Consider the following 25,285-nt stretch of genomic DNA (forward strand, 5'->3'; position numbering starts at 1 on the left):
AATGTGGGGCATCAATAAGTGCAGCAACACGTGTAATGGGAATACAAGGAGGAGAGGAGAAAGGAAAAGGAAAATATTTAAAGTATTTCATGGTGGGAAATGCCCAAAATGTGATGAAAAAATACATACATCCAAGAAACTCTATAAACTCCAAGTAGGATAAACAAAAGAGCTCACCATATGGCACATTATAGGCAAAATACTGAAAGCCAAAGAGAAGGACCTTGGAAGCAAAAAGAGAAAAATAACATAATATAGACGTACACCCCAGTAAGATTAACAGCTGACTTCTCATCGGACATGATAGTAGTTGGAAGGCAGTGGGACAACATGATCTCATTGCTGGAAGTAAAAACTGTCAACCAAGAATCTTATATCCAGCAAATTACCTTTCAAAAATGAAGGTGAAAAAAGACATCCTTAGGTCAATAAAAACCAAGAAAATTTGTTACTTGCAGACCTGTCTTATAAAGAACATTAAAGGTAGAGAATTATTCAGCCATGCATGAAAAGAAATGAAGTTCTGATATGCACAACATGGATGAAACCCTAAGTTTTTATGCTAACTGAAAGAAGATACAAAGAAGCACAGATCGTATGATTTCCACTTACATGAATTGTCCAGAACAGCCGAGCCTACAGGACAGAAAGTAGATTCGTGGTTACCTACGGCTGGGGACAGGGTTGGGAGGGGAGGGACAACAGTGAATGCTGAGCACAGGGCTTCCTTGGGACATGATAAAAATATCTGGAAATTGATGGTAACAACAGTTGCACAGCTCTGACAAAGTACCAACCACTGCTGTATTGTATACTTTAAAGGGATGAATTGTATGACATGTGAATTACACCTCCACAATGAAAATAAATACTACAGGAAGTTTCAGACTGAAAGAAAAAAATACATTAGATAGTAACCTGAATCCAAACAAATACAAAACACTGGTAAATGTACTTATGTAGGTAATTATAAAAGGCAATATAATTGCATATTTTTTCTTTTCTTGACTTAAAAAGTAAATGCATGAAACATTAGTGTTATAGGCCTGTAATTTATAAACATATATATGACAACAACAGCACAACAGAGGGGAGATGCATTGGAGTAGAGAAATAACACTCCATACAGTAACTCCAATCCACAGAAATAAATAAATGAAGAGATGAGAAATGGTAACTAAAAACGTTACATAAGAAATTGTATAAATAATGCTTGCTTTCCTTTATTCTCTCAGTTTTTGTTACATAATACAAAATAGTATAATGTAAGAACTAAACAATGTATTGCTGGATTTGTATGTATATACACACACATATAGAAAATGAAATATATATATAAAGTACATACATACATAATAAGAGAAAAAGGGTTAGGAGAAATAGAGCTGTATAGGAGTAATGTTTCTATATTTCACTGTAAGTTATTATATATCTGAACAGATTCTGATAACGTTAAGATGTAGTTTTAAGTCCTAGAGCAACCACTAAGGAATGATTAAGAAAAAAATGAAAAACTAAAGGAGTTAAAATGTTACAATAGAAAACACTTAATATAAAAGAAAGCCAGAATACAGGAACAGAAGGAGAAAAAGGCAAGGTACATACAATCAAAAGCATAATGGCAAATGTAAACCTCCCTATAACAATGCAACATTAAGTGACACTGGATTGAATAAACCAATCAAAATGCAGAGTTCGTCAGATTAGATAAAAAATGTATGATCCAACTAATATAATCTATAGGAGACATGGTTTATTTTAAAAAACATAAGCAGGTTGAAAATACAAGTACAGAAAAAATATACCAAGTAAACAACCATAAAAGAGACAGAATGGTACTAATGTTAGGCTAATTAGGCTTAAAAAAAAAACTAGAGATAATGATAAAATTATTGCAGTGATGATAAAGAACATTGTAGTCACTTCATGGAAAAAACAATCACACCATCAGGAAGATATGACAATTATAAGCATATATGCACCTAAAAACATAGTCCAAAAATACATGAAGCAGAAACTGACAAAACTGAGTATGAAATAAACAATTCAAAACAATAGTTGGAGATTTCAGTACTTGCAGTAATGGATAGGACAACCATACAGAATAAAACAAGACATAGGAACATTTTTGGTGCCTTCCACCCAACATCAGTAGAATATATTCTTATGCACACATAGGACATTCTTCAGGACAGAACATATTCTAGCCATAAAACATGTCTCAATACATTTAAAAGGAACAACTTAATACAAAGCATGTTCTCTGACTACAAAACAATTGCATTATTAATCAATAAAAGGAGACAATTTGGAAAATTCACAAATATGTGGAAATAAAACAACACACTCCTCAATAATCAGTGTATTTAAGAAGAAATCAAAAGATAAATTAGGGAATACTTTGAGATAAATGGAAAGAAGAATATAACATACTAAAACTTATGGAATGTGGCTAAAGCAATGCTCTGAGGGAACTTACAGTTGTAACTGTCTGTATTAAAAAATAAGAAAAATCTAAAATCACTATGGTCAGTTGATTTTCCACAAAGGTGCCACACCTGCTCAATGGGGGAAAGAATAATCTCTTTAACAAACGGTGCTGGAACAACTGATATCCCCACACAAAGGAATGAATTTAGACTCCAACCTCACATAATATATAAAAGTTAACTTAAAATCAATCAAAGACCTAAATGTAAGAGTTAAAATTACAAAACTCTTTGAAGAGAAAGGAGTAAAAGTCAGCATAATTGCATATTTCTTCTCTTTTCTTAACTGACTTAAAAAAAGCAATTGTGACTTTTAGTCAGGCAAAACTGCAGATACAACACCAAAAGCACAAGTGACAAAAAATAAAAACTCTTGTACCGCAAATACCATAAATAAAATGAAAAGATAAGACACGAAACAGGAGAGAATTTCCAAATCATGTATCTAATAAGGGGCTTGCATCCACAATATGTAAGGAGCTCTTACAACTCAGGAATACAAAGATAATAACTCAATTTTAAAAAGGGGCAAAGGATCTGAATAGACATTTCTTCTGAGAAAATACACAAATGGACAATAAGCACATCGGAAGATATCAACATCATTACCATAGGAGAAATGCACATCAAAACCACAATAAGATATTTTATGCCCACTAGGAAAGTTATAATTTATAAAGAATCACTGGCAAGGATGTGGAAAATTGGAACTTGCATGCAATGTGCAACGAAATTTATTAACATGGCTCAGCCATTTTGGAAAACAGTCTGGCATTAAACCATTAAACATAGTTACCCTATGACCCAGCAATTCCACTCCTAGGCATAAACTCAAGAGAAATGAAAGCCTTTGTCCAACAAAAACTTGTATGTGAATGTTCATAACAGCATTATTCATGATAATTAAAAGATGGAAACAACCCAAATACTCATCAGGTATAAATGGTTAAATTTTGTGTATCCACACAATGGAATATTATTCAGCCATAAAAAGGACTGAAGCACTGTATATGCTGTAACATGGATGAACTTTGAAAACATTATGCTAAATGAACAAACTAAATGCCAAATGCCACATACTGTATGATTCCAATTACATGCAATGTCCAGAGTAGGTGCATCCATGATGATTAGAGATGATCAGTGGTTGCCCAGGGCTGGGGAGATGGGGGCTGTGGGGTGTGTGTGACTGCAAATGTACAGTGCTGCTTCTGGGGTGATGAAATTGCTCTAAAATTACATGGTGCGATGGATGCACAAGTCTATGAATTTACTAAAAAACACTGTATTTTAAATAGGTGTTCATATGGTATGTGAATTATGTACCAATAAAGCTACTAACAAAATTATTCAAGAGGACAGACAGAAGGGTGGTCAGGCTAAATGGCTTCCATATTTTCCTTCTGCCTGTAAAATTCTCAGCACCTAGAAGGCTGCTGGTTCCACATCGTCCTTGGATACCTCTGAGCAGCCATGGGACCCTCAGGCTGGACACAGCCGAAGGCCAGAGAGAACCCCTGGATCAAATGCTACATGTCGAGTTGCATCTGGCCCATAGCAGGCCTGCCATGTGATGGTCAGAGATGACATGCCTGAGCCTCACTCACCAAGCTTGCTGCTGATGACTTTGTCAGAATCATCCTGAGTGGACATGGAACAGTGTTTAAATACAGCCCAGACCCCTCCCGGATGGGGCTCAGCACCAGGGGCAGCATACTGGGAGACCACTGGAACAGTCCCTGCAGGGAGTGGTCCACCAGGAGCACCGGAAACCACAGGCAGCTCTGGTGGCCTCCTTCGGGGCCCGGCTCCCCAAAGGCATAAGGAGCGGGAGGCAGGAACGATGCCTTGGGCCGCAGGCACTTTCTCCGCTTTCTGGGCTGGCTACTCTCCTCGCTGTCTCTGTCTTGTCCCTGGAGAAGAGAATTCAAAGCCACAGGGGGTGACTTGAGGACACGTGTACACAGTTCAGTCTTTAAGGGGGCACGCGTATAGGCAAGGGCACTGCCCATGGAGCCAGAGGGAAATGTAACACCCAACACCCTGGTCCGAGCCGGCCTCAACAAGGGGGCCGAGCGGGACCACCATGCCCGAGCCAGACCCCAGACTCTCGGCATGGATGTATGATGCGGGAAGCTTCCTCATGTGCACACACCCCCAAGGAGAGGCGCTGATACAAAGGGTTTCAGAGATGTATGAGGCCAGCGTCAACTTGTTAAAATGACTGGCACATAGAGATGCGGCCAGAGATGCAGTGCAACAGCACTACAAGATGAAAAATGACCACAGCTCCATGATATGGACAAGGGGATCTATGAACCCTGTCGCCCGGCCTGGAGGGGGCTTCTCCAGGTGGGACCCTTCAGTCCAGGCTGCAATGGCTGATCCCATGAACTTACATCTCTTACCCACCTCCACACAATCTCCCCTCTTTCTACCAGTCTTACTGCTCCTCATCCTCCAGGTCTCAGCTCTGACCCCCTCCAGAAAATCCTCCTTGACCTCCTCAGGCGGGGTCTCTGGGGTCCCCTCAGTCCCTCTGCTCCTCCTCCCAGCCCAGCCCAGTCTGAGTCCTCACTGTCTGACATGGGTCCATCTACTCACCTGGACTGGCAGACCAGGACGCCAGGCTGGGGCCGTCCCTGTTACCATGGTGTCCTCGGCACTGCCCCCACAGGGCCGGCATGGAAGGTGGATGAATGAACGCGCAAGTCAAGCTGTTCTGGAGAGATTTTTTGTGGCGCTTGGTTTGGGCTCTGCCCATGGCTTCCACTGGCAGGTTGTGCAGGAAGCAGTGGAAAGGAAGTGGACCGACCAGTACCCACCTTGGCGGTGCTCCCCGGGGGCTGGCTCACTGGGCCCACAGGCTCCGACGCAGGCGTCCCCAGAGGAGCTGTGCTCATGCCGTCGAGGGTTTCCAGGCTCCTGGGGGGCTCTGTGCCTCCACCTCCGGCCTCAGCGCCTGTCTCAGAGGCTTGAAAAACTCCATGCCGGACACCCAAACACCGACAGAGAAGAGATGGCAGCCTACAAGGAACCATAGGCAGGCGGCAGAGGGGACGCTCCAGGCTCAAGCGCCAGCCTGCCCCCCAGAGCAGCGCAGCCTGACTCCTGGTCCCTGCCCAGGCTTCCCCAGGAGGACGCCTCCATCCTGAGACAATGACACCCAGCCACTGACTCCCTCCCCCAAAGCCTGTGAGCACCCTGTGAACACAGAACCTACTGCACGCGCACCTTCACCTGTTGGTCCTGCTTCCTTTGAGGTGACAGCCACTTGTCACTGTGAAAACAAATATGGCTGGTCAGCCCTTTCTCTGTATAAAACATCTGGATGCAATTCTTGCAGACATACCTGCTCCTTGGCTCTGCCCAATCTGCAGGGCCTCCATTTTGCTGGTTGCTATGTACAGACACGGCAGGAGGGAAGAATGGGAGAAGGGGACTCCACCCGTTTTTTTCTTTTTTTGCTTTTAAGTCTGATCCACTGACAACTCTTGATGAATCCCCAGAAATGGAGACAATACCCCATTCCTTCATGGCCTGGCATGTACCTCTTCAGGGCTGAAGCATCCAGAGCTCACTCGCCCAAGGCCAGCACATAAAAGCTCCCAGAGGACTCCCGAGGGGTTGAGCCCCAAGGCCCAGCAGGGAGAGGCTTCTGAACTTACCATCTGCCTGCTGCCATGCTCTCCTCCTTCACTGGATCGGGGAGCCGGTAGGTATTTCCATCCTGAATATGAAAATACATTTGAGCCAACATATCAAAAATGAGGCATATGCAAGGACTAAAACTACAAAGTGCCAAGAAGAAAACACAGGTGTGACTCCGTGACCTTGGATTAGGCAATGCTTTCTTGGATGACACAGAAAGAGAACAAACTGGACTTATCAAAACTTAAAACTTCCCTGCATCAAGGGACACCATCAAGAAAGTAAGATCCCACAGAATGGGAGAAAGTCATTACACATTATACATCTCATAAGGGCCTTGTATGTACAATACATAAAGAACTCTTACAGCTCAACAAAACTCAAATAACCCAGTTCAAAAGTGCGCAAAGGATATGAACAGACACCAAACCGAAGACATGAATGGCTGATAAGCACATGAAAAGATGCTCAGCACCACCAGCCGTTAGAGCCTCGTGAGTCAGACCATGATGAGGTAGTACCTCACATCCACTAGAATGGCTATGGTTTAAAAAAAATTGGACAATAGCAAGTGCTGATGAGGCTGTGGAGAAATTGAAGCCCTCATCCCCCGAGGATGGGGATGTGAAATGGCGCAACTGCTTTGGAAAAGCCTGGCAGCTTCTCAGATGGTTAAACACAGAGCTACCCCATGAACTAATAATTCCACTCCTAGGTAATTTCCGAGAGAAATGAAAATGTATGTCCCCACAAAAACTTGTACAAATGCTCACAGAAGCACTATTCACGATGGCCAAGTGGAAACAACCCAAATGGTGATCAACTGATGAATAAATAAACAAAATGTGATGTATCCACACAATGGAGTATTACTCAGCCATAAAAAGGAGAGAAGCCTGGCATATGCTACAACATGAACTTTGAAAACATTATGCTGAGTGGAAGAAGGCAGACATGAAAGGCCATAGTGTATGATCTCAATTATATGAGATGTCCAGAGTAGGCAAATCCTTAGAGACAGAGGTAGATTCATAGTGCCAGGGGTTGGGAGGTTATAGGGAGACCTGGGGGGACAACTAAGGGTGTGGGGTTAATTTCTGGGGTGATGAAAATGTTCTGGAAAAAGTGGTAATGGTGCACAACCTTCTTGAGTATACTAAAAGTCACCAGATGGTGTGACTTAAAATGGTTAGATGGCACACGAATATTAAAGCTGTTTAAAAAAAAAAAAGGATGCAGCTTTCGGGTGCTCGACCTCAGCATGTCGCAAAGAGAAGCAGCTGACCGCTTGGCGCCCAGGTCCTCGTGACCACCACCTGGGGAGGAGCCAGGCTAATGCTGCACAAGTGCTGACACATGTGGGCACCCTTGCCCCACAGCCAGAGATGGCATCTCATGCAGGAATACTAAGGGGGAAGGAACCTTTATATCCTCTGGAGAATTTGAGGGGCAAACCCAGAAGGAAGAGAAGGGCAAGAGGAAAGCAAGCAGAAAAAACTCAGTGAGGAAAGGTGACACGGGGCGTCCCAGCAATTCTGCAAAGCCTTCATCCTGGCTTTTCTGTGGGGGAGGTTGGTGGGGGGCCACGATCTCTCTGAACCTTCACTTCCCCTCTGTAAAACTGGCTCTGAATATGCACAGGCACTAAGTAAAATGCCTGGACAACTCAAATTCGGAAACAAGTGATGAGTGAGACTCTCATCTCACAGCATAAAGTCAGGTACCTGGATCCTGTTGGATATCGTCAGCTTGGGCTTTGAGTCCTGTGGGGGGTCCACCGAAGGCCCAGCCTCCTGCCAGCTCTCCAGGGTGGGCAGTTGCTGGGGTGGCCGCTCCAACTCAGCTGGGTGTGGACCACCATCCTCTGCTACCCTGGAGTGAATGGCTGTGAACCCAGTGGCAGGCTCCTTCCACAGGGGATGACACTCCTCAGGAACATCAGTGCCCAGGGTCCCTGGGGCCGCTGGGGTGCAGGTGTAAGGCCCCAGTGAGGGTGGGGAGGGACAGGCTGTGTTTTTCCCTTCCCCGTCATCTGAGGGCCCGGCCAGGACTGGGCCGAGAGAAGAGATCTCCTGGTGGACCATGCTGCTTACAATAGAGCGCAGGGGCTCTCGGTTGGGCAAAAGGGGGCCTGAGGACCTGGCTTCTGGAGGCATCAGGGACCGCAGGCCATCCGCAGCAGGCTGGCCGGCCCCCTCGTGGGCAGGAGAGGAGTCCCCACAGGCTTCTTCCTCAGGGGGGGCCTCCTTCAGGACGCACAAGCCGTGCTGGACCTCGTAGTGCTGGCGCAGGGAGCGATCATCACAGTAGCTCTTGCTGCAGCCCTGCTCCCTACACGCAAAGGGCTTGGTCTTCTGGTGGGTGAGCATGTGCCTAGTCCTGGAGTCACACGAGAAGGGAGTCAGAGGTCACTGGGGCTCAGCCTCCCACTGCAGGGTCCCGAGCCTGACTCCCCCCACAGTGCTCCCAAGGGGCAGTGGAGCTCAGAACCACAGTTCAGAACCTGCACTCAGCCCCCGGCTACAAAGCATCTGGAGGTGCCCCTCTCCCTCACCGTTAAGCAAACCCCGTATCTGAGAGAAAAATCAACAGAAGCCAGGCCAGAGTTCCCCAGAATGGGTTCCCAAGGAACACCAGCCCTCCAGAGTGGCTCCCCGAGGACGTGGGCTCAGCTGGCAAGTAAGTTCTGACAAAACACTGTTTGCTTCTTGGAGGTACACAGGAGCAAATTTAAAAGCCACATAGCAGGTAGATAGATAGAGGGTCATCTGCTTAACCTGCCATGTCTCTGAAACACAGTGGCCCACAGAACTGTTTTTTGAAATAGCCCCTCTTTGCGCCCTTAAGAACCAAAGTTTTACAGAATACATTTGAGGAGAAGCTAATTTTGGGAGGATCCTGCCTTTATCAAAGGAGTCCTTCCCCTACCATAGAATTCCTATAAGGAGACAGCTGCCTGAAACCCCCCACAGGAAAAAATACAATTTACAGATGCACAACCAGAACTTTCTAGAAAACAGCCAAATGTGCCTCCTATAATATAAATGAATACAAATATGTACAAATGATTATGTCATACTCATATCTACATTAGTAACTATAAACAGATGAGAAAATCACCCTCTGCACTCCAAGCAGCCCTAGTCTGGATAGTCCTAATAATACTGCACACGGGACGTGTCTGATAAATGACAAAGCCCTTCCCTAAAGGTCAGCCCCGGCCTCCATCGGAGGAGAGTGGGAGAGACCCAATCTCCAGCTCCCCTGTTAACTGGTCTGTGACATGAGCAAATCGCGGCCTTTCCCTGGGAGGGGGCTTGGCGAGAGGATGAGTCGGAAGGTGGGTCAGTCAAAGCCCTGTGGGAAGGCCAGGACCATATAAAATGCAATGGACTCTAGCTCCATCCATGTTGTTGCAAATGGTACGGATAAGGGGGTGGCGGGGGAAGAAAGGGGGCATTACGATTAGCATGTATAATGTGGAGGGGGGCATGGGGAGTGCTGTACAGCACAGAGAAGACAAGTAGTCATTCTACAGCATCTTACTATGCTGATGGACAGTGACTGTAATGGGGTTTGTGGGGGGGACTTGGTGAAGGGGGGGAGCCTAGGAAACAATGTTCTTCATGTAATTGTAGATTAATGATAACAACAACAAAAAAGCAATGGACTGTTGTCTCCCACTTCCCAGTCTCTTGGTTTGAGAAAGTCTGTCTGTCCTTCCTCACTAGCAGGAAAAGCTTATCATTTACCAGACATTAAGAACAAAAGGAATTCTGCTTCAGATTCTTTTTAAAATCAAGAGTTAAAAATAATAATAATAAGGAGTTAAAAAAGACAAGAGTCTCTCATGCCCTGTGGAGTCCAGGTACATGTTCCTCATATAAACATGGGCTGGTTCTCCTCAGGCAACTACCACTGTCTCCAAATATTTCTCTATAAAGTTAACCCGATTCCCTCCATGACAACATTGCCTCGGGAGGTCCCATCTGCAAATAAAGGCAGTGATTTTCTCATTGGTAGACTTTGGGGGCGTGGAAGAGTGACCTCTGCAAATCAAGGCAGTGATTTTCTCATTGGTAGACTTTGGGGGCTTGGAAGAGTGACCTCTTCAGGGCAGTGCCAGAACTGTCCCCAGACACAGAGTTCTCGTCTAAGCACGGGTCACAGGGACCCAACACCGACAGGGTGTGTCAGGCTCATCTGGGAGGTGATGAGAATGACTTAGGAACATGCCCCCCCACGCCAGGCCCTTGCACAGACGTTGGTGACCAGACTCCTACATACAGGTGGTCCTTGCGCTTAAAGGCCTTGCTGCAGATTCCGCAAATGTGTTTCCGTTCCTGGCTGTGCGTGAGGTAGTGCTTGCTCCGAGAGCTGGTGCTGCTGAAAACCTTCCCGCAGACGCTGCAATCCAGAAGCAGCTTCTGAGGCCAAGTGTGATGCTGCTCTTCTTTCCCTGCGCTCCCGGAGGTGGCCCTGCCTCCTTCGTCAGCCTCTTTAGGGACCGGAAGCTTGCCCAGCCTCAGGTCTAAACAAACAGAAGGAGAAAGCCCAGATTAGAGACACCTGGGGACATCCAAGAGCACAGCTAAAGCACTCCCCGACTCTTAGAACCACAGCAGACGCAGGAAGAGAGGCCCGGAAACCCTTTCTCCATCTCCAGCACCTTTACCCACAGAGAAAACAAGGCCTAGACTGGGGAGTGGGGAGAGTAAGGACCCTGGCCCGGCCACGCTGCAAGACGGCGCCCAGTCAGAGGCCACACTCAGGACAGTTGTGGCCTGGAAGGCTTCTAAAGACTAGGGTGCTGTGGCGGCAGGGGCTTTATGGCACCATTTATCTGGAACTCTGCAGAGGTGGGATCCAAGAATCCAACAGGCCAGCTTGTGGGGAGTGGAGGGGGCTCAGCTTTAGGAGCCAGAGCGCTCAGCCTCTGAGCCTGAGACCCAGCGGAGAGACCCAGCAGGAAGGAGCCTGGGCTGGGCCTCCAGGCCTGGTCTCTCATCCCAATCTGCCTCTGGCCACTGCCTCCTGTTACTTAACCTGCCTGATCTACATTCTCTTCATATGAGAAATCACTGTCCCCAGTGGTCAAATGATTCCAACAGTTTAAATGAGGAAAAACAGGACTCCTTCTGGGGCAAGTCCCAGCCTTGCTGAGTTACTTTTAAAATGCTCATTAAAGCAATTTAATTAAACTAGAAAACAAAATGTTGTTTCAAAAAATTAGCAAGGACCCTGACAAAGAGGCAAACGAGTCACTGGCCCAGAAAGCCACTTGACCTTCCCAGGAGGCAGTGTTATAAGCACTCTCAAACTGTGTACATTTTCTGATGGACAAACCCACTGGTAGGAATATGTTCAAAGAACTAATCCAAAAGAAAACACGTATGTAAGAAGTTGTTCACAGAAACACTGTAACAGTCTAACCAGCAAGAATATGGCCAACCAATACAATGCAATAATCATTACACCGATAACTGAATATTCTACCTTTATATATGAAAGCAAATATACTAAGGTTTAAAATTTTCAAATAGAAATGTCCACTTAATTTCTGCAAAACCATGTCTTTCTGAGTGACTTCACCCATGTTTTAAAAAATCTATGTGTGGGAGCCAGGGTGGGGATTTTTCTTGTTACTCTTCTTCATTTTCAAGGTTTTCTTAAATAAATATGCATTACTTTTCTAACTTAAAACTTAAAATTAATCTAAGTATATGCATTTATGAATTTAAGTTACGTATTAAAAAAACAAAGAGTTAAAACTTAATGTTCAGTGGATTTTTTTAACAAGGTTAAAAAAATGCAATTTAAAATGAATTTGGAAATGTTGAACTAGGTTAATCATTGTAACATTTTACAGTGGGGTGCATGGATCCGTATGAAAATCTGGTGAAAGCTACAGTTTTTCTGGCCAGCAAAATGCACACATGTGCACACGCTTTTTTTTTTGTATCATCAATCTAAAATTACATGAGGAACATTATGTTTACTAGGCTCCCCCCTTCACCAAGTCCCCCCCACAACCCCCATTACAGTCACTGTCCACCAGCGTACTAAGATCCTGTAGAATCACTACTTATCTTCTCTGACATGTGCACACGTTTTAACACTGGCATTTTCATGTTAATTTCTGTGGACGGGGTTGAGAACCCCAATTACTGTATCCACAGGCCTGTCCAGTGCCCAGGGCAGCACCACGGATGTCCCGATTCTAGGAATTTATATTTAGCCACTGTTTCAACACGGGGGCACTGCACCTTGCGTGGAGTGGGGGCCTCAGATGTTTTTCATTTTAGCAAGTCTTCAGGGGGCTTTGTTAGCTGCTTATCCCAACCAGCAGTTTGCAGGGCCACTCCAGATGTGGCTTTCCACGCACGTGGTGTGACTCTCACTCGATCAACCCACCTAAGCATCTTACCTAAGGATATCATGAAGAGGGCTAAAACAAAAACTGAATTTATCTTGCGTGGGAAGCCTGAAGGCAAAGCAAAAGGAGACAAGCAAGGTCTCTAATTATTGCTTTAGTTCTCTGTTTGCTGAAGAGAAGACTTAGAACTAAATCAATGGACTGCTGGCATTAACTCTAACAATATCGATAAAAACCTGCGCACTGTCCAGTGCTTTATAATCTATGAGGGGCTTTTACATTCATTTCTTCTTTTGCTTCTGACTGCTGTTACTCTGGGGAAAGCAGAGTGCGTATTATCATCCCCCACTTTGCAGATGAAGACATTGATCCTTAGGAAGAAGAGACAACCAAGGAGCAAATGGACAGGATCCTAGCTCATTCTGCAAACATGAGAAGAGCCTCTGAGATGTGGCAAGGGCAGGAAAGTCTCTCAGCAACTCAAAGGTCTGCCCACCCCACACACAAGATTAGGATATCTCCAAACATCTAAACTTCTCAGCATTATTTCCTAGGATCGGTATTTAGTTTCCTTGACTAGCAAATTGGGAACGATGCCCAAGCAGAAAACCAAAAGGTGACTGTCCTTCCCCATTCATCCACAGAAAAGGAAAGTTTCCTTAACCAGTCCACACAGAATCAACATGTAGCTAGCCCAGGCAATTTCACACAGCCCACCAGGCCCTGGGACCCAGGTGGACAGCCTCACCCTGTAAAGAAGCCTGAGATGCTGGGTCTGCATACTTCTCCAGCAGCTTCACGGAGTCACGGTCCTCCCCAGAGTACAGGGAGAAAGCATCCAAGTTGTCCTCCAGCACCTTGCTGGGCACATTGGGTGCTGGGAGGCTGGGGTCCATGTCCAAACGACTCAGGCCAGCATAGAGCAGGTCTCGGGAGCTGGGACCCAGATCCTGGTTGAGGGCATTGATGCAGTTGAGTCCTTGACTCTCAGAAAATGAAGAGAGGTGTATCTCGGATGGAAGGGCACCCTCCTCCCCTGCGCTGTTCTGGTCCATGGCTCTCTGCTGTCAAATCTTGGCCAAGAGCTACTCTCCAGACGAGCAAGGCTTGCAAGGACTCGGGGAGGAGAGATCCCTCGGTGGTTTCTAATTCCTGAAAACAAACAAGGAGGAATCAAAATTATGAGATGGCCATGGAGCATATAGAGCATGGACTTGGACTTCAAACAGACCTGTATCTGGGTCTGTTCTCTGCCATTTAACAGCCATGTGATCACAGGTAATTCACTTAAGCTCCACAAGCGTATTTTCTCTTCTGTAAATTGGGCCTAAGAGTACCTCCATCATAACGTGATTGTTGGGAATAAATTAAAAGATTTCCAGCAACTTCATGGACTGAACCAACCTTCTTCTCCAGCAATGAACACATACAAATATGACAAAAGATAATTTTTAATACATAGCCAAGCTCAAGAGACAGGTAAACCCCCAAGTTGCCAGGAAAAATGCAAAAACTCAAAGACAATTCGGAGGTACAAGCTCGGGTCTGCTTAGGGGAAAATCAGACTCAGATACAGGACTCAGAGCCATCACCCAATACGGCAGCCACAAGGCATATGTGGCTCTGAAGCGCTTGAACTGTGGAAGGCTCAAGTTGAGACACACTGTGAATATAAAATACACAGTCGATTTAGAAGATTTAATGCAAATCAAAAGAAAGAATGTATCTGTAATGTTTTACATTATTACATGTTGTAGTGGTACTTTAGATATAGTGGGTTAAATGTTATTAAAATTCATTTTGTCTGCCTCTACTTTTCAATGTGGCTCCTAGAAAATTCTAAATTATATATGCCTTATATTAAATTTATATTACAGAACATTACCTTGGAGGCTGGCACCTAGGGTCAAAACAGACATAAGGAAAAAGGAACAGGACCTTGAGCTCACAGGAAATGGAGACCTGGGACCCCAGAAGAGCCATGACATCCACAGGACAGTTAAAGAAATGAAAGAGAAATTCTGCACACAAGCCTAGAGAAGCACTCCAAGAATTAAAATAAAAAAATAAAAATAAATAAATAAAAACAGGACAATGAAAGATGAGAAAACCCAGCACAAAGCCCAGTTTGAAAAAGACAGATGCACCCCTATGTTTATCGCAGCACTATTTACCATAGCCAAGAAATGGAAACAACCTAAGTGTCCATCAGTAGATGAGTGGATAAAGAAGAAGTGGTACACATACACAATGGAATATTATTCAGCCATAAGAAGAAAACAAATCCTACCACTTGCAACAACATAGATGGAGCTAGAGGGTATTATGCTCAGTGAAATAAGCCAGGCGGAGAAAGACAACTACCAAATGATTTCACTCATATGTGGAGTATAAGAACAAAGAAAAACTGAAGGAACAAAACAGCAGCAGAATCACAGAACCCAAGAATGGACTAACAGTTACCAAAGGGAAAGGGACTGGGGAGAATGGGAGGGAAGGGAGGGATAAGGGAGGGGAAAAAGAAAAGGGGTATTACGATTAGCATGTATAGTGTGGGGTGGAGGAATGGGGAGGTCTGTGCAACACAGAGAAGACAAGTAGTGATTCTACAACATCTTACCATGCTGATCGACAGTGACTGTAATGGGGTTTGTGGGGAAGACTTGGTGAAGGGGGGACCCTAGTAAACATAATGTTGTTTATATAATTGTAGATTAATGATAACAAAAAAAAAAAAGAAAACCCAGCACAAGAAAAGAAAGAGTCAGTATGAGACAAAAACAAATATCTTTTCAAAGGAGCAATTGGAATTCCTAGAAATGAAAGGTATTTAAATAAAAATTCACTGGCAGGTTAAAGAGCAGATTAAACAGTGCTAAAGAGGAATAATTAATCAGCAGAGCAATCTGAGAAACTCCCCCCCAAATTCAGCACAGAGAGATAAAGACATGGAAAATATGAATGAGAAATTGAGGAAACATGAGAAGCAGATGCAAAAGTCTCAGGCCTATGTCTAATAGGGAAATGAGGAAAGAGGAGACACTACAGGAGGACAGAATACTAAAGAGATAATGGAGGAACTCCCAGGACTGCAGAAGCACATGACGCCAGGCTTAAAGATCTGATTCGTAAAGACATGGGGTTAATAACAACCAATCATTTCAAGGCCAGAGCAGAATAAATAAAAATGAATTCACTCCCTGACATGCAGCAGAACTGCCAAACACTAAAGACAAAGAGGACACCCTAAAAAGCTACCAAAAAGAAGCAGCAGATGATTTACAAAGGGAAGATGACTAGTCTGGTGACAAACTTCTCAACAGAAATAACGCTGGAAGGTGAGGAATAATACCATCAGCAGACAAAGGAAAGGTGGGAGCCAGCCCAGAACTCAACACACAGCAACATCTGTATTTAAGGAGCAATGCAGACTTTTCTCAGTCAAGGCTTAAGAGTTCACAGGTTTCTGAATCATTTGGGAAAAAGAAAGTGACAATGATTGATTTTATATTTTAAGTATAAACTCTAAAGGAATCTTAAGTGTAACTACCAAAAGGAAAGGAATAAACTATGTAGCATCTAAACTAGTAGGATTTATCTCAAGAAAAGAAAAAGAGGAAAAAAAAAGACTCAAATTTCTAAAATCAGAAATTAAAGAGGGGACATCACTAATGACCCTACAAAAACAAAAAGGATTATAAAGAAATACTACAAACAATTACATGCCAACAAATTAGGAAACTTGGATTGAAGTGGACAAATTCCTAGAAAGATACAAATTACCCAAACTGACTCAAGGGGACCCAGACTACCTGAGTAGACTTGTATCAAGTAAAAAGATTGAATTCGTAATTTAAAAACTTCCTACCTGTGCCCCCACTGAGAAAAACTTTATCAGAACTCTGGAAGAAAGTCAATGCTTTATAGTAACCAAGTGAACTCCGATAAAGAAAATGGTGAATGAAACCTGGTAGGAGAAGCCTGTGACACTGTAACTTCCCCTTGCCCCATCCCACTCCCCAGCTCCACAAAAGTTTGAAGACAGCATCCAGTTCCACCTGGGGCCTCCTGGTGTAGGAGGGAGCAGAGACAATCTTGTTCTCAAAGAATCAAAGAACTGATGTCTCTCTTGACCTGGATGGCTCTTGAAAAGCTAACACAAAGGTCTTGCTTTGACTTTGCCTAACCTAGAACTCACGCAGCAAGTAGAGTAGCCATGGGGATGGCATTTGTTGAAAACATTAAAGCAACTAGGGCAAGTAGTTCTAAAATTCATATGGAACCACAAAAGACCCCGAATAGCCAAAGCAATCCTGAGAAGGAAGAATAAAGTCGGGGGGATTATACTACCTGACTTCAAGCTCTACTACAAGCCACACTAATCAAGAGAATTTGGTACAGGCACAAGAACAGACCCATAGACCAGTGGAATAGACTAGAGAGCCCTGATATAAACTCAAGCATATATGGACAGTTAATATATGATAAAGAAGCCATGGATATACAATGGAGAAATGACAGCCTCTTCAACAATTGGTGTTGGCAAAACTGGACATCTACGTGCAAGAGAATGAAACTTATTATTGTCTAACCCCATACACAAAAGGAAACTCAAAATGGATCAAAGACCTGAATGTAAGTCATGAAACCATAAAACTCTTAGAAGAAAACATAGGCAAAAATCTCTTGAATATAAACATGAGCAACTTTTTCCTGAATGCATCTCCTCAGGCAAAGGAAACAAAATAAAAAACGAATGCATGGGACTACATCATGCTAAAAAGTTTCTGTACAGCAAAGGACATCAGCAGCAGAACAAAAAGGCATCCTACAGTATGGGAGAATTTATCTGTAAATGACATATCTGACAAGAGGTTAACATCCAAAATATATAAAGAATTCATACACCTCAACACCCAAAAAGCAAATAACTGCATTAAAAAATAGGCAGAGGATATGAACAGACACTTCTCCAAAGAAGAAATTCAGATGGCCAACAGACACATGAAAAGATGTTTCACATTGCTAATTATCAGGGAAATGCAAAGTAAAACCACAGTGACATATCACCTCACACTAGTTAGGATGGCCAACATAGAAAAGACTAGGAACAACAAATGCTGGCGAGAATGCAGAGAAAGGGAAACCTCCTACAGTGCTGCTGGGAATGTAAACTAGCTCAACCATTGTGGAAGCAATATGGAGGTTCTTCAAAAAACTAAAAACAGAAACACCATTTGACCTGGGAATCCCACTCCTTGGAATTTACCCAAAGAATACAATTTCTCAGACTCAAAAACACATATGCACCCCTGTGTTTATTGCAGCACTTTTTACAATAGCCAAGATATGGAAGCAACCTAAGTGTCCATCAGTAGATGAATGGATAAAGAAGATGTGGTACACATACACAATGGAATATTATTCAGCCATAAGAAGAAAACAAATCCTACCATTTATAACAACATGGATGGAGCTGGAGGACATTATGCTCAGTGAAATAAGCCAGGTGGAGAAAGACAAGTGCCAAATGATTTCCCTCATTTGTGAAGTATAACAACGAAGCAGAACTGAAGGAACAAAATAGGAGCAGACTCAGACTCCAAGAAGGGATTAGATGTTACCAGAGGGGAGGGATGGGGAGGGCAGATGGGGAGGGAGGGAGAAGGGGATTGAGGGGTATTATGTTTAGTACACATGGTGTGGGGGATCACGGGAAAACCAGTGTAGCACAGAGAAGGCAAACAGTGACTCTGTGGCATCTTATTACACTGATGGACAGTGATTGCAATGGGGTGTGGGGGGACTTGATAATATGGGTGAATGTAGTAACCACACTGTTTTTACATGTGAAACCCTCATAAGAGCATATATCAATAATACCTTAATAAAAAAAATTTTTAATATAATGGAAAGACACTTCACTGACAGCATGTGACAAAGAACAGTCCAAAGAAATAGTCTAGAAAAGTCCCTAAACACAGTTACAACCACGAGGAAGAGCAACAAGCAGCCCTGGGGTAGAGGGAAAATCCGACTCCCAGAGTCACCATGTTGGAATGTTCAACATGTCCAGTTTCTCAACAAAAAGTTACGACGCATGCAAACAAAGTACGGTCCATTCACAGGGTCATCCATTTCATACAAATGGAATCAAACAAGATGTGGCCTTTTATGTCTGGCTTCTTTTACCAGTAAGCATGGCATTTTTCTGGGTTAATGCACATTTCGCGGCATGTACCATTACTTCATCATTTTTATGACCAGGAAACATTGGATTGTCTGTATAGGCCACATTTTCTGCCTCTATTAATCTATTGATGGGCATCTGGATTGTTTCCATTTTGGCTTTTATGAATACTTCTATCCACACCTACACACTTAATAAACATGTACTGATTCACTGATAACAAATCTGATGGACGCTAGGATACCAGGAGTTGGGCCTGGACTACCAGGCTATATCAGTGTATACTGTTTAAAATCTTTTTGTGTTGAGATGTAATGGAACGGCTGTGCCCTCAACACCTGCGTTTCACATTGTGCATCTCCCTGTGTGTCTGCGCGTGTAGCCCACTGAGGGAGCTCAAATTCAAAGTTGAATACAGGTCCACAGACCTGGATCACAGCTCTGGGACCTGACTGAGTTCCAGAATTCACAACATGGAGGATTTAGAAAGGTGCATAATGCATACACCGTGTTTTAAATAATCCCCAGGGGGTCCAGGACAGCACCTGGTGACCAAATCATTCATTCTGCATCAACACTTAGGATGACTCAGAATAAAGTGAAATAAATAGACTGTAAAGAGCAACATGTGAATTCAGGTTTGGCCACCAAAGGAGACTGGGACACCCTGGCATTATCAGAACTTCCTAGGTTTCTAAACTGCAGAGAAAAGGGGGTGTGTGAACTGTATTAGTTTATATTCAGAGGCAAAATGATTTTCCCTGCCAATTCTCGTTTCCAACAGTGCTGCTGGAAGCTGTTTTCAGTCCTCCGAGGAGCAAAGAACCCAGCTTTATTCATCTCCCAGTAATAAAACAAGCTGATAAAATATAAAGTAGTATTTTGTAAAATAAGATATTAAGCATTTTCTCCTTCTCATGGATTATACCAACTGCTTTACATGCATTCATTCACTCACTCCTCACTACCCAGAGGCTGGTTCTATTATTACTTCCATTTTACAGAGAAGGAAAGGGACTCTAAGAGGACAAGTAATCTGTCCAAAGTCATGTACTTAACAAGTAGTTGAGCCAGATCTTAAACCCAGATAATTTGACTTTAGAGCTGTGTGCTTATCCACCACACAATACTGATTCCTTATCAAATAAACGGCAGACCACATTGTGTACCCGTTAAACTAGAAAACACAAGAGGTGCTGGGTGGGGACAGGGCGGGAGAAAGACTGTCTCTGGAATCCCCCAACGCTTGAATCACCTGCTTTCCAGCATACTCCCAAAGTCCATAGAACACATCGGTCTGGTTACAACCTCAGGCAAGCAAGCCCAAAGTCCAAAGGCCGTGTTTTTCCACAAAGTAAAGCAAGCCCCCCTCAGCCGATATTGAATTTACTTGGGTTCTGTCACCACACAAATTCAATTCATCAAGTGTCAGCACCTTCCATGTCCCTGCGGGGCAGGGTCTGTGGTGCCCTGGATCCTTGTAGATATCCCCAAGGGTCCAGATACTCTTTCCAAGAATTTTATATGTTTTCATTTTAAGAATTACCTAAAAGAAAAAAAATCAGTGTATCTAGATGACTGGATTAACACTCTATAACCAAGTGCTACCATTTGGTTTCAATGCCTAGGGTATGTTTACAATGGCACTAAGGCCAACAAGGACTACTTTTACTGCCACAGGCTAATGAGAAGAAGCTAGAGGTGGATTTAGCTCACTGTAATACCTTTGGCTCAGTTAAAAGCCAACAGGCATCCTGGTACAAATGGAGGTTTTACTGTAGTTCAAACTGAGAAAGGATGGAAGAATTGAGACATCACAGGGTCTGCTAAATGCAAAAGGGCTCAGTGTGGCAGTCGGGAAAGTAGTTGTTTCAAGGAGGCAGCTAAATTTCAGCAAAATAGCATGTTTGTATTTTGAATTACATTGGCTCGGTCGCTTGGCTTGTGTTTAACTGCATGCTGACTTTATAGCAGAGAGAACTGTATAACACAAGAACTGTTAAGCTCTAGGAATATAAGCCTACTTTCATCAACATTTTTGCCTTGTTTAAAAAAAAATTTAAGTCAACACTGGGGACCCAATGCAATTTCAATTTTTTTCTTTGAAAACAGGGTCATCACTCCATGACTGGTGGGGGTAGGAAGAGAAAGAAGTCTGTGAAATGCTACCTTTTGTTGGGGGGGGAATCTCCCATATGGTTCTAGACAGCAGCAGGAAGTCCACACGAGATAAATAACGTTTACTGTGGCATTGTTTGGAGGAAGGGAGGGAAAAATCTGAATGTTTACCTGGTCTACAAAGATGTTTCGTTTAGCCTGCAGTAAATTTAAATATTTCCTACCAGTTATCAAATTGAAAAATCTGTCTGAGTTCTTTTGGATAGTGTATTACTCTCCAGAAGAACTTTCTCTGCTTATAGAAATGTTCTAAATCTGCACTAATGACAGCCACGAGCCACAGAGCTAAGGGACACCTAGAAATGCAGCTGATACACTGAGGGACTATTTATTTTATTTTAATTCAGTTTAAATTTATATAGATACAAGTGGCTAATGCCTACCACATTAGACACTGCAGATAAAGAGACTTTACATTAAGACTTCCAACTTATATTTAAAATTCTGGGGGAAAAAATCTGAGGATTTGTCAACACTCAGTCCACATTCCTGCAAAGTAACAAGTGGCTGGAGCTAAAAAGCTGTACCTGCTTTAGACAGAGCATGCCCCCGACAGTTTGCAACAGTCCCCACCACTCCCTGTTCTCTCACACCCACTCACCCTCTCATTTATATTCCCTGCCAGGCCTCTAGAAGCATGTGAATTCAAAACCCTGATTTGTGTGGTTTCCTTTAAACAACATCTCTTTAGTCAGTTTTGCCAAATGAACCCTTCAAAATCAGGCCTAAATGCCCCCTCGACCTAGAGAATACTGTTAACATAACACAGTCCGAGGTTATTTCTTCTTCCTCTGAACTCCAATAAACACTTGTCTCATAATGCATTTAACACTAATCCCAAATGGACTCAGAATTACTCTTTCAGGTTCTTCAATTTTCTCCAGACTCTAAGTTCTAGGTGGCTGTGACTCTGCTTTATGTGTGCATATTTCCAATAAAATCTTGTCTGGCACAGAACTCTGATCAAAGATGGCTCTCAGCAGCCATTTCACTGAAGAGTGAGAGGATTCCAATGGTACACCTCTCTTCCTCTCTGAAAAGCCCCAACCTGTTGGACCATCAGCCTTTTTTAACCCAAGTGTCACCCTATTTTTTCCCTCTGCATCGGTGTTGCAGGGAGGAAGTGATCATGTTTCAGCAATACCAGGCTGTGGGGAGCTGCATAAAAGGACAGACCTGCAGCTTTAAACGTATGAAAGTTTTTCCTGATTTTCCCACTTCTAACATTGTTAAAAAACATGGGCCTGTTCTCTCCTAGCAACTTGACTTAAGAATGCAGGAGCCCAGTTTGAAAAAGACATATGGACCCCTACGTTTATTGCAGCACTATTTACAATAGCCAAGAAATGGAAGCAACCTAAGTGCATCAATCAATAGATGAATGGATAAAGAACATGTGGTACACATACACAATGCAACATTATTCAGCCATAAGAAGAAAACAAATCCTCCCATTTGCAAAAACATGGATGGAGCTAGAGGGTATTATGCTCAGTGAAATAAGCCAGGTGGAGAAAGACAAGTACCGAATGATTTCACTCATCTGTGGAGTATAAGAACAAAGCAAAAACTGAAGGAACAAAACAGCAGCAGTATCACAGAACCCAAGAATGGACTAACAGTTACCAAAGGGAAAGGGACTGGGGAGGAAGGGTGGGAAGGGAGGTATAAGGGGGAAAAGGGCATTACGATTAGCACACATAATGTAGTGGGTGGGCACATGGGAAAGGCAGTATACAGAGAAGACAAGTAATGACTCTAGCATCTTACTATGCTGATGGACACTGACTATAATGGGGTATGTGGGGGGAGGAGTCTAATAACCATAATGTTGTTTTAAGTAATTGTACATTAATGATACAAAAAAAAAACTTCATAACAACAAAAAAAACATACACCTGTTTTGCTTGGCCTACAGTGCTCATTAAAAATGGATCAGCCACTGACATTTTTTAATGGAGAGATTTCAACGAAATATGTGGATTTCTGGCTTCTCTTAAAAATTACCAGATTTGATATTCCCTGATAGTTATCAATGAGAGAGCTGACAGACGGTGCCGTCTCTGGAGAAGGCTGTGGCCTCCAGTCCACAGAGTCCTCACTTATCTTCCTGCCAGGCCCCTATAATAATCATTATCATAATAGTAAGAGTAGACACAAACATTTACCAAGGCTTTATCATATACCAGGCCCTACTCTAACCATGTATATATCATCTCATTTAATACCCACAATGCCCCTTTGAGGCTATATGTTATATTATTAACCCTATTTTACGGATGAGGTAAAGTCTAGAGAAGTTAAGTAACTTACCCCAAATCAAGGTCATGATTCACCCCCAGGTAGACTGACTTCAAAGCCCTCACACATAACCACTCCACTGTGTTGTGATTCCACACTTGAGGCAGGGACTCCTGTGTAATACTCTGCACCCACTTTTTTAAACTGACCAGTCAAGGAAGACTCCCTCCTCTGGCCATCCAACCAATATAATCTTTACCAGAAGTTTAACTCATTTCCTCTGATGCCTCATGAAAAGAGCAGATTTAAAGCTTACATTGTGAAAGACAAAGACATGGAGCGATCAGAAGCCTCTGACTGCATTTCCCAGGAAAATTTCTTACACAAAATTAACTAAACGAAGAAAAGAGACACCAAAGTTTCTCACTCTAAAAGCCGATCCTAACAGAAGGTGCAAATAAGCACTAAAACCTAGAGGAGCAGTTTTCACGGTGAGGTGGACGGCAATGTGGGGAGCCCCCAAGTCTTCAAGAGTCTCTCCGGAAGTCGACGAGGACAAAACTATTTTCATAAAAATATCTGCCTTTTTCATTTTCACGGATACTTTACACAGTCTATAGGACATATCCAAAGAGGCGGAATGCAAAAGCAGTTATAAGAAACAACAGTAAAACAATGCTATTATTCTCACTAAATTATTTCTTTTCTGAAACAGTCTCTGAATAAAAATGTCAATTTTGTTAACATAGAACGGTCTACTATTACTATTTAAAAATGAACTGAATAGAAATACCATTTCACCCAGGATTTCCACCTCTACTAATTTACCCTAAGAATACAGCAGCCCAGTTTGAAAAAGACAGATGCACCCCTATGTTTACTGCAGCACTATTTACAAAAGCCAGGAAACAGAAGCACCCTAAGTGTGTCGATCAGTAGAGGAATGGATGAAGAACATGTGGTTCCTATACACAATGGAATATTTATTATTCAGGAATAAGAAGAAACCAAATCCTCCCATTTGCAACAACATGGATGGAGCTAGAGGGTATTATGCTCAGTGAAATAAGCCAGGCGGAGAAAGACAAGTACCGAATGATTTCACTCATCTGTGGAGTGTAAGAACAAAGCAAAAACTGAAGGAACAAAACAGCAGCAGTATCACAGAACTCAAGAACGGACTAACAGTTTAACAAAGGGAAAGGGACTGGGGAGGATGGGTGGGAAGGGAGGGATAACGAGGCGAGGGGGAGGGAAGAAAGGGGGCCACTAAGATTAGCATGTATAATGTGGGGGGAGGGCTGTACAAGACAGAGAAGACAAGTAGTGACTCTACAGCATCTTACTACGCTGATGGACAGTGACTGTAATGGGGTTTGTTGGGGGGCACTTGGTGAAGGGGGAGTCTCGTAAACATAATGTTCCTCATGTAATTGTAGATTATGATACCAAAAAAAAAAGAATTAATAAATATTGTTAAAGTTTATTAGTTCAAACTTGTAACGCAGCAAATATCACCAGATATAGTTCACAGGCAGAACGCCTCTTTGGGGTCTTCCATAATTTTTAAGTGTAGACAAGCCCTAAGCTCAAGAAGTTTGAGAACTTCAGCCCTAAAGAGAACAAGTCCTGCACATACGCATGTGCCCAGGGGGATATGTATCTGTGTGAGTGTGTCTAACACAGAGAGAAACCCTAAACCAAAAATTCGAAACTGGCAGCCAGCAGACATGTTTTGTGAGGGGCCTACACTGTCTTTAAATATTTATTAAATTCATTGTCAGCATTTTTAAAGAGCAAAAGGTTTCACACAGAGACAGTGTTCTGGTCTCTTCACCAAAAAAAAAAAAAAATAGGTTCTGCAAAGTAAAACAGAAGGAACAAAACAGCACGACACTCATGGACATTGACGGGCGACTAGTGGTTACCAAGGAGGAGGGGATGGGGCCAGTGTGGTGGTGACGCTGGGGGGTGGCGGGGGTGCGATAGGGGGATAAAGGGGCCCAGTAATTTGCAGTCACGATGTTAGGTGGTCTCAGGGATTGCTGAATCAACGTAATGTACTTCTGAAACCAACATAAGATTGTATATCAACGATACTTTAAAAAAATTAAGTTCTCGCAACACTGTCCTGGCATTTCTATGTGGCCATTTGCATTG

At 43.2% G+C, this 25,285-nt stretch overlaps 1 protein-coding gene across 1 annotated transcript in view; it reads right to left on the reverse strand.

The window, feature by feature from the left end:
* Window positions 1-25,285, reverse strand: part of LOC130680965 (zinc finger protein 541-like) — a 43,332-nt gene that overhangs the window by 12,300 nt on the left and 5,747 nt on the right. Inside the window, exons 3-9 of the mRNA XM_057492858.1 lie at window positions 13,265-13,668; window positions 10,428-10,671; window positions 7,865-8,519; window positions 6,158-6,219; window positions 5,713-5,769; window positions 5,315-5,516; window positions 4,207-4,402 (exon numbers count right to left, since the gene is read on the reverse strand). Coding sequence (XP_057348841.1) covers window positions 4,207-4,402; window positions 5,315-5,516; window positions 5,713-5,769; window positions 6,158-6,219; window positions 7,865-8,519; window positions 10,428-10,671; window positions 13,265-13,571 — 1,723 coding nt within the window. The 5' untranslated portion in view covers window positions 13,572-13,668. The remainder of the gene's footprint in view (window positions 1-4,206; window positions 4,403-5,314; window positions 5,517-5,712; window positions 5,770-6,157; window positions 6,220-7,864; window positions 8,520-10,427; window positions 10,672-13,264; window positions 13,669-25,285) is intronic.

The sequence above is a fragment of the Manis pentadactyla genome, chromosome 15 (genome assembly GCF_030020395.1).
Source record: "Manis pentadactyla isolate mManPen7 chromosome 15, mManPen7.hap1, whole genome shotgun sequence".
Classification (NCBI taxonomy): domain Eukaryota; kingdom Metazoa; phylum Chordata; class Mammalia; order Pholidota; family Manidae; genus Manis; species Manis pentadactyla.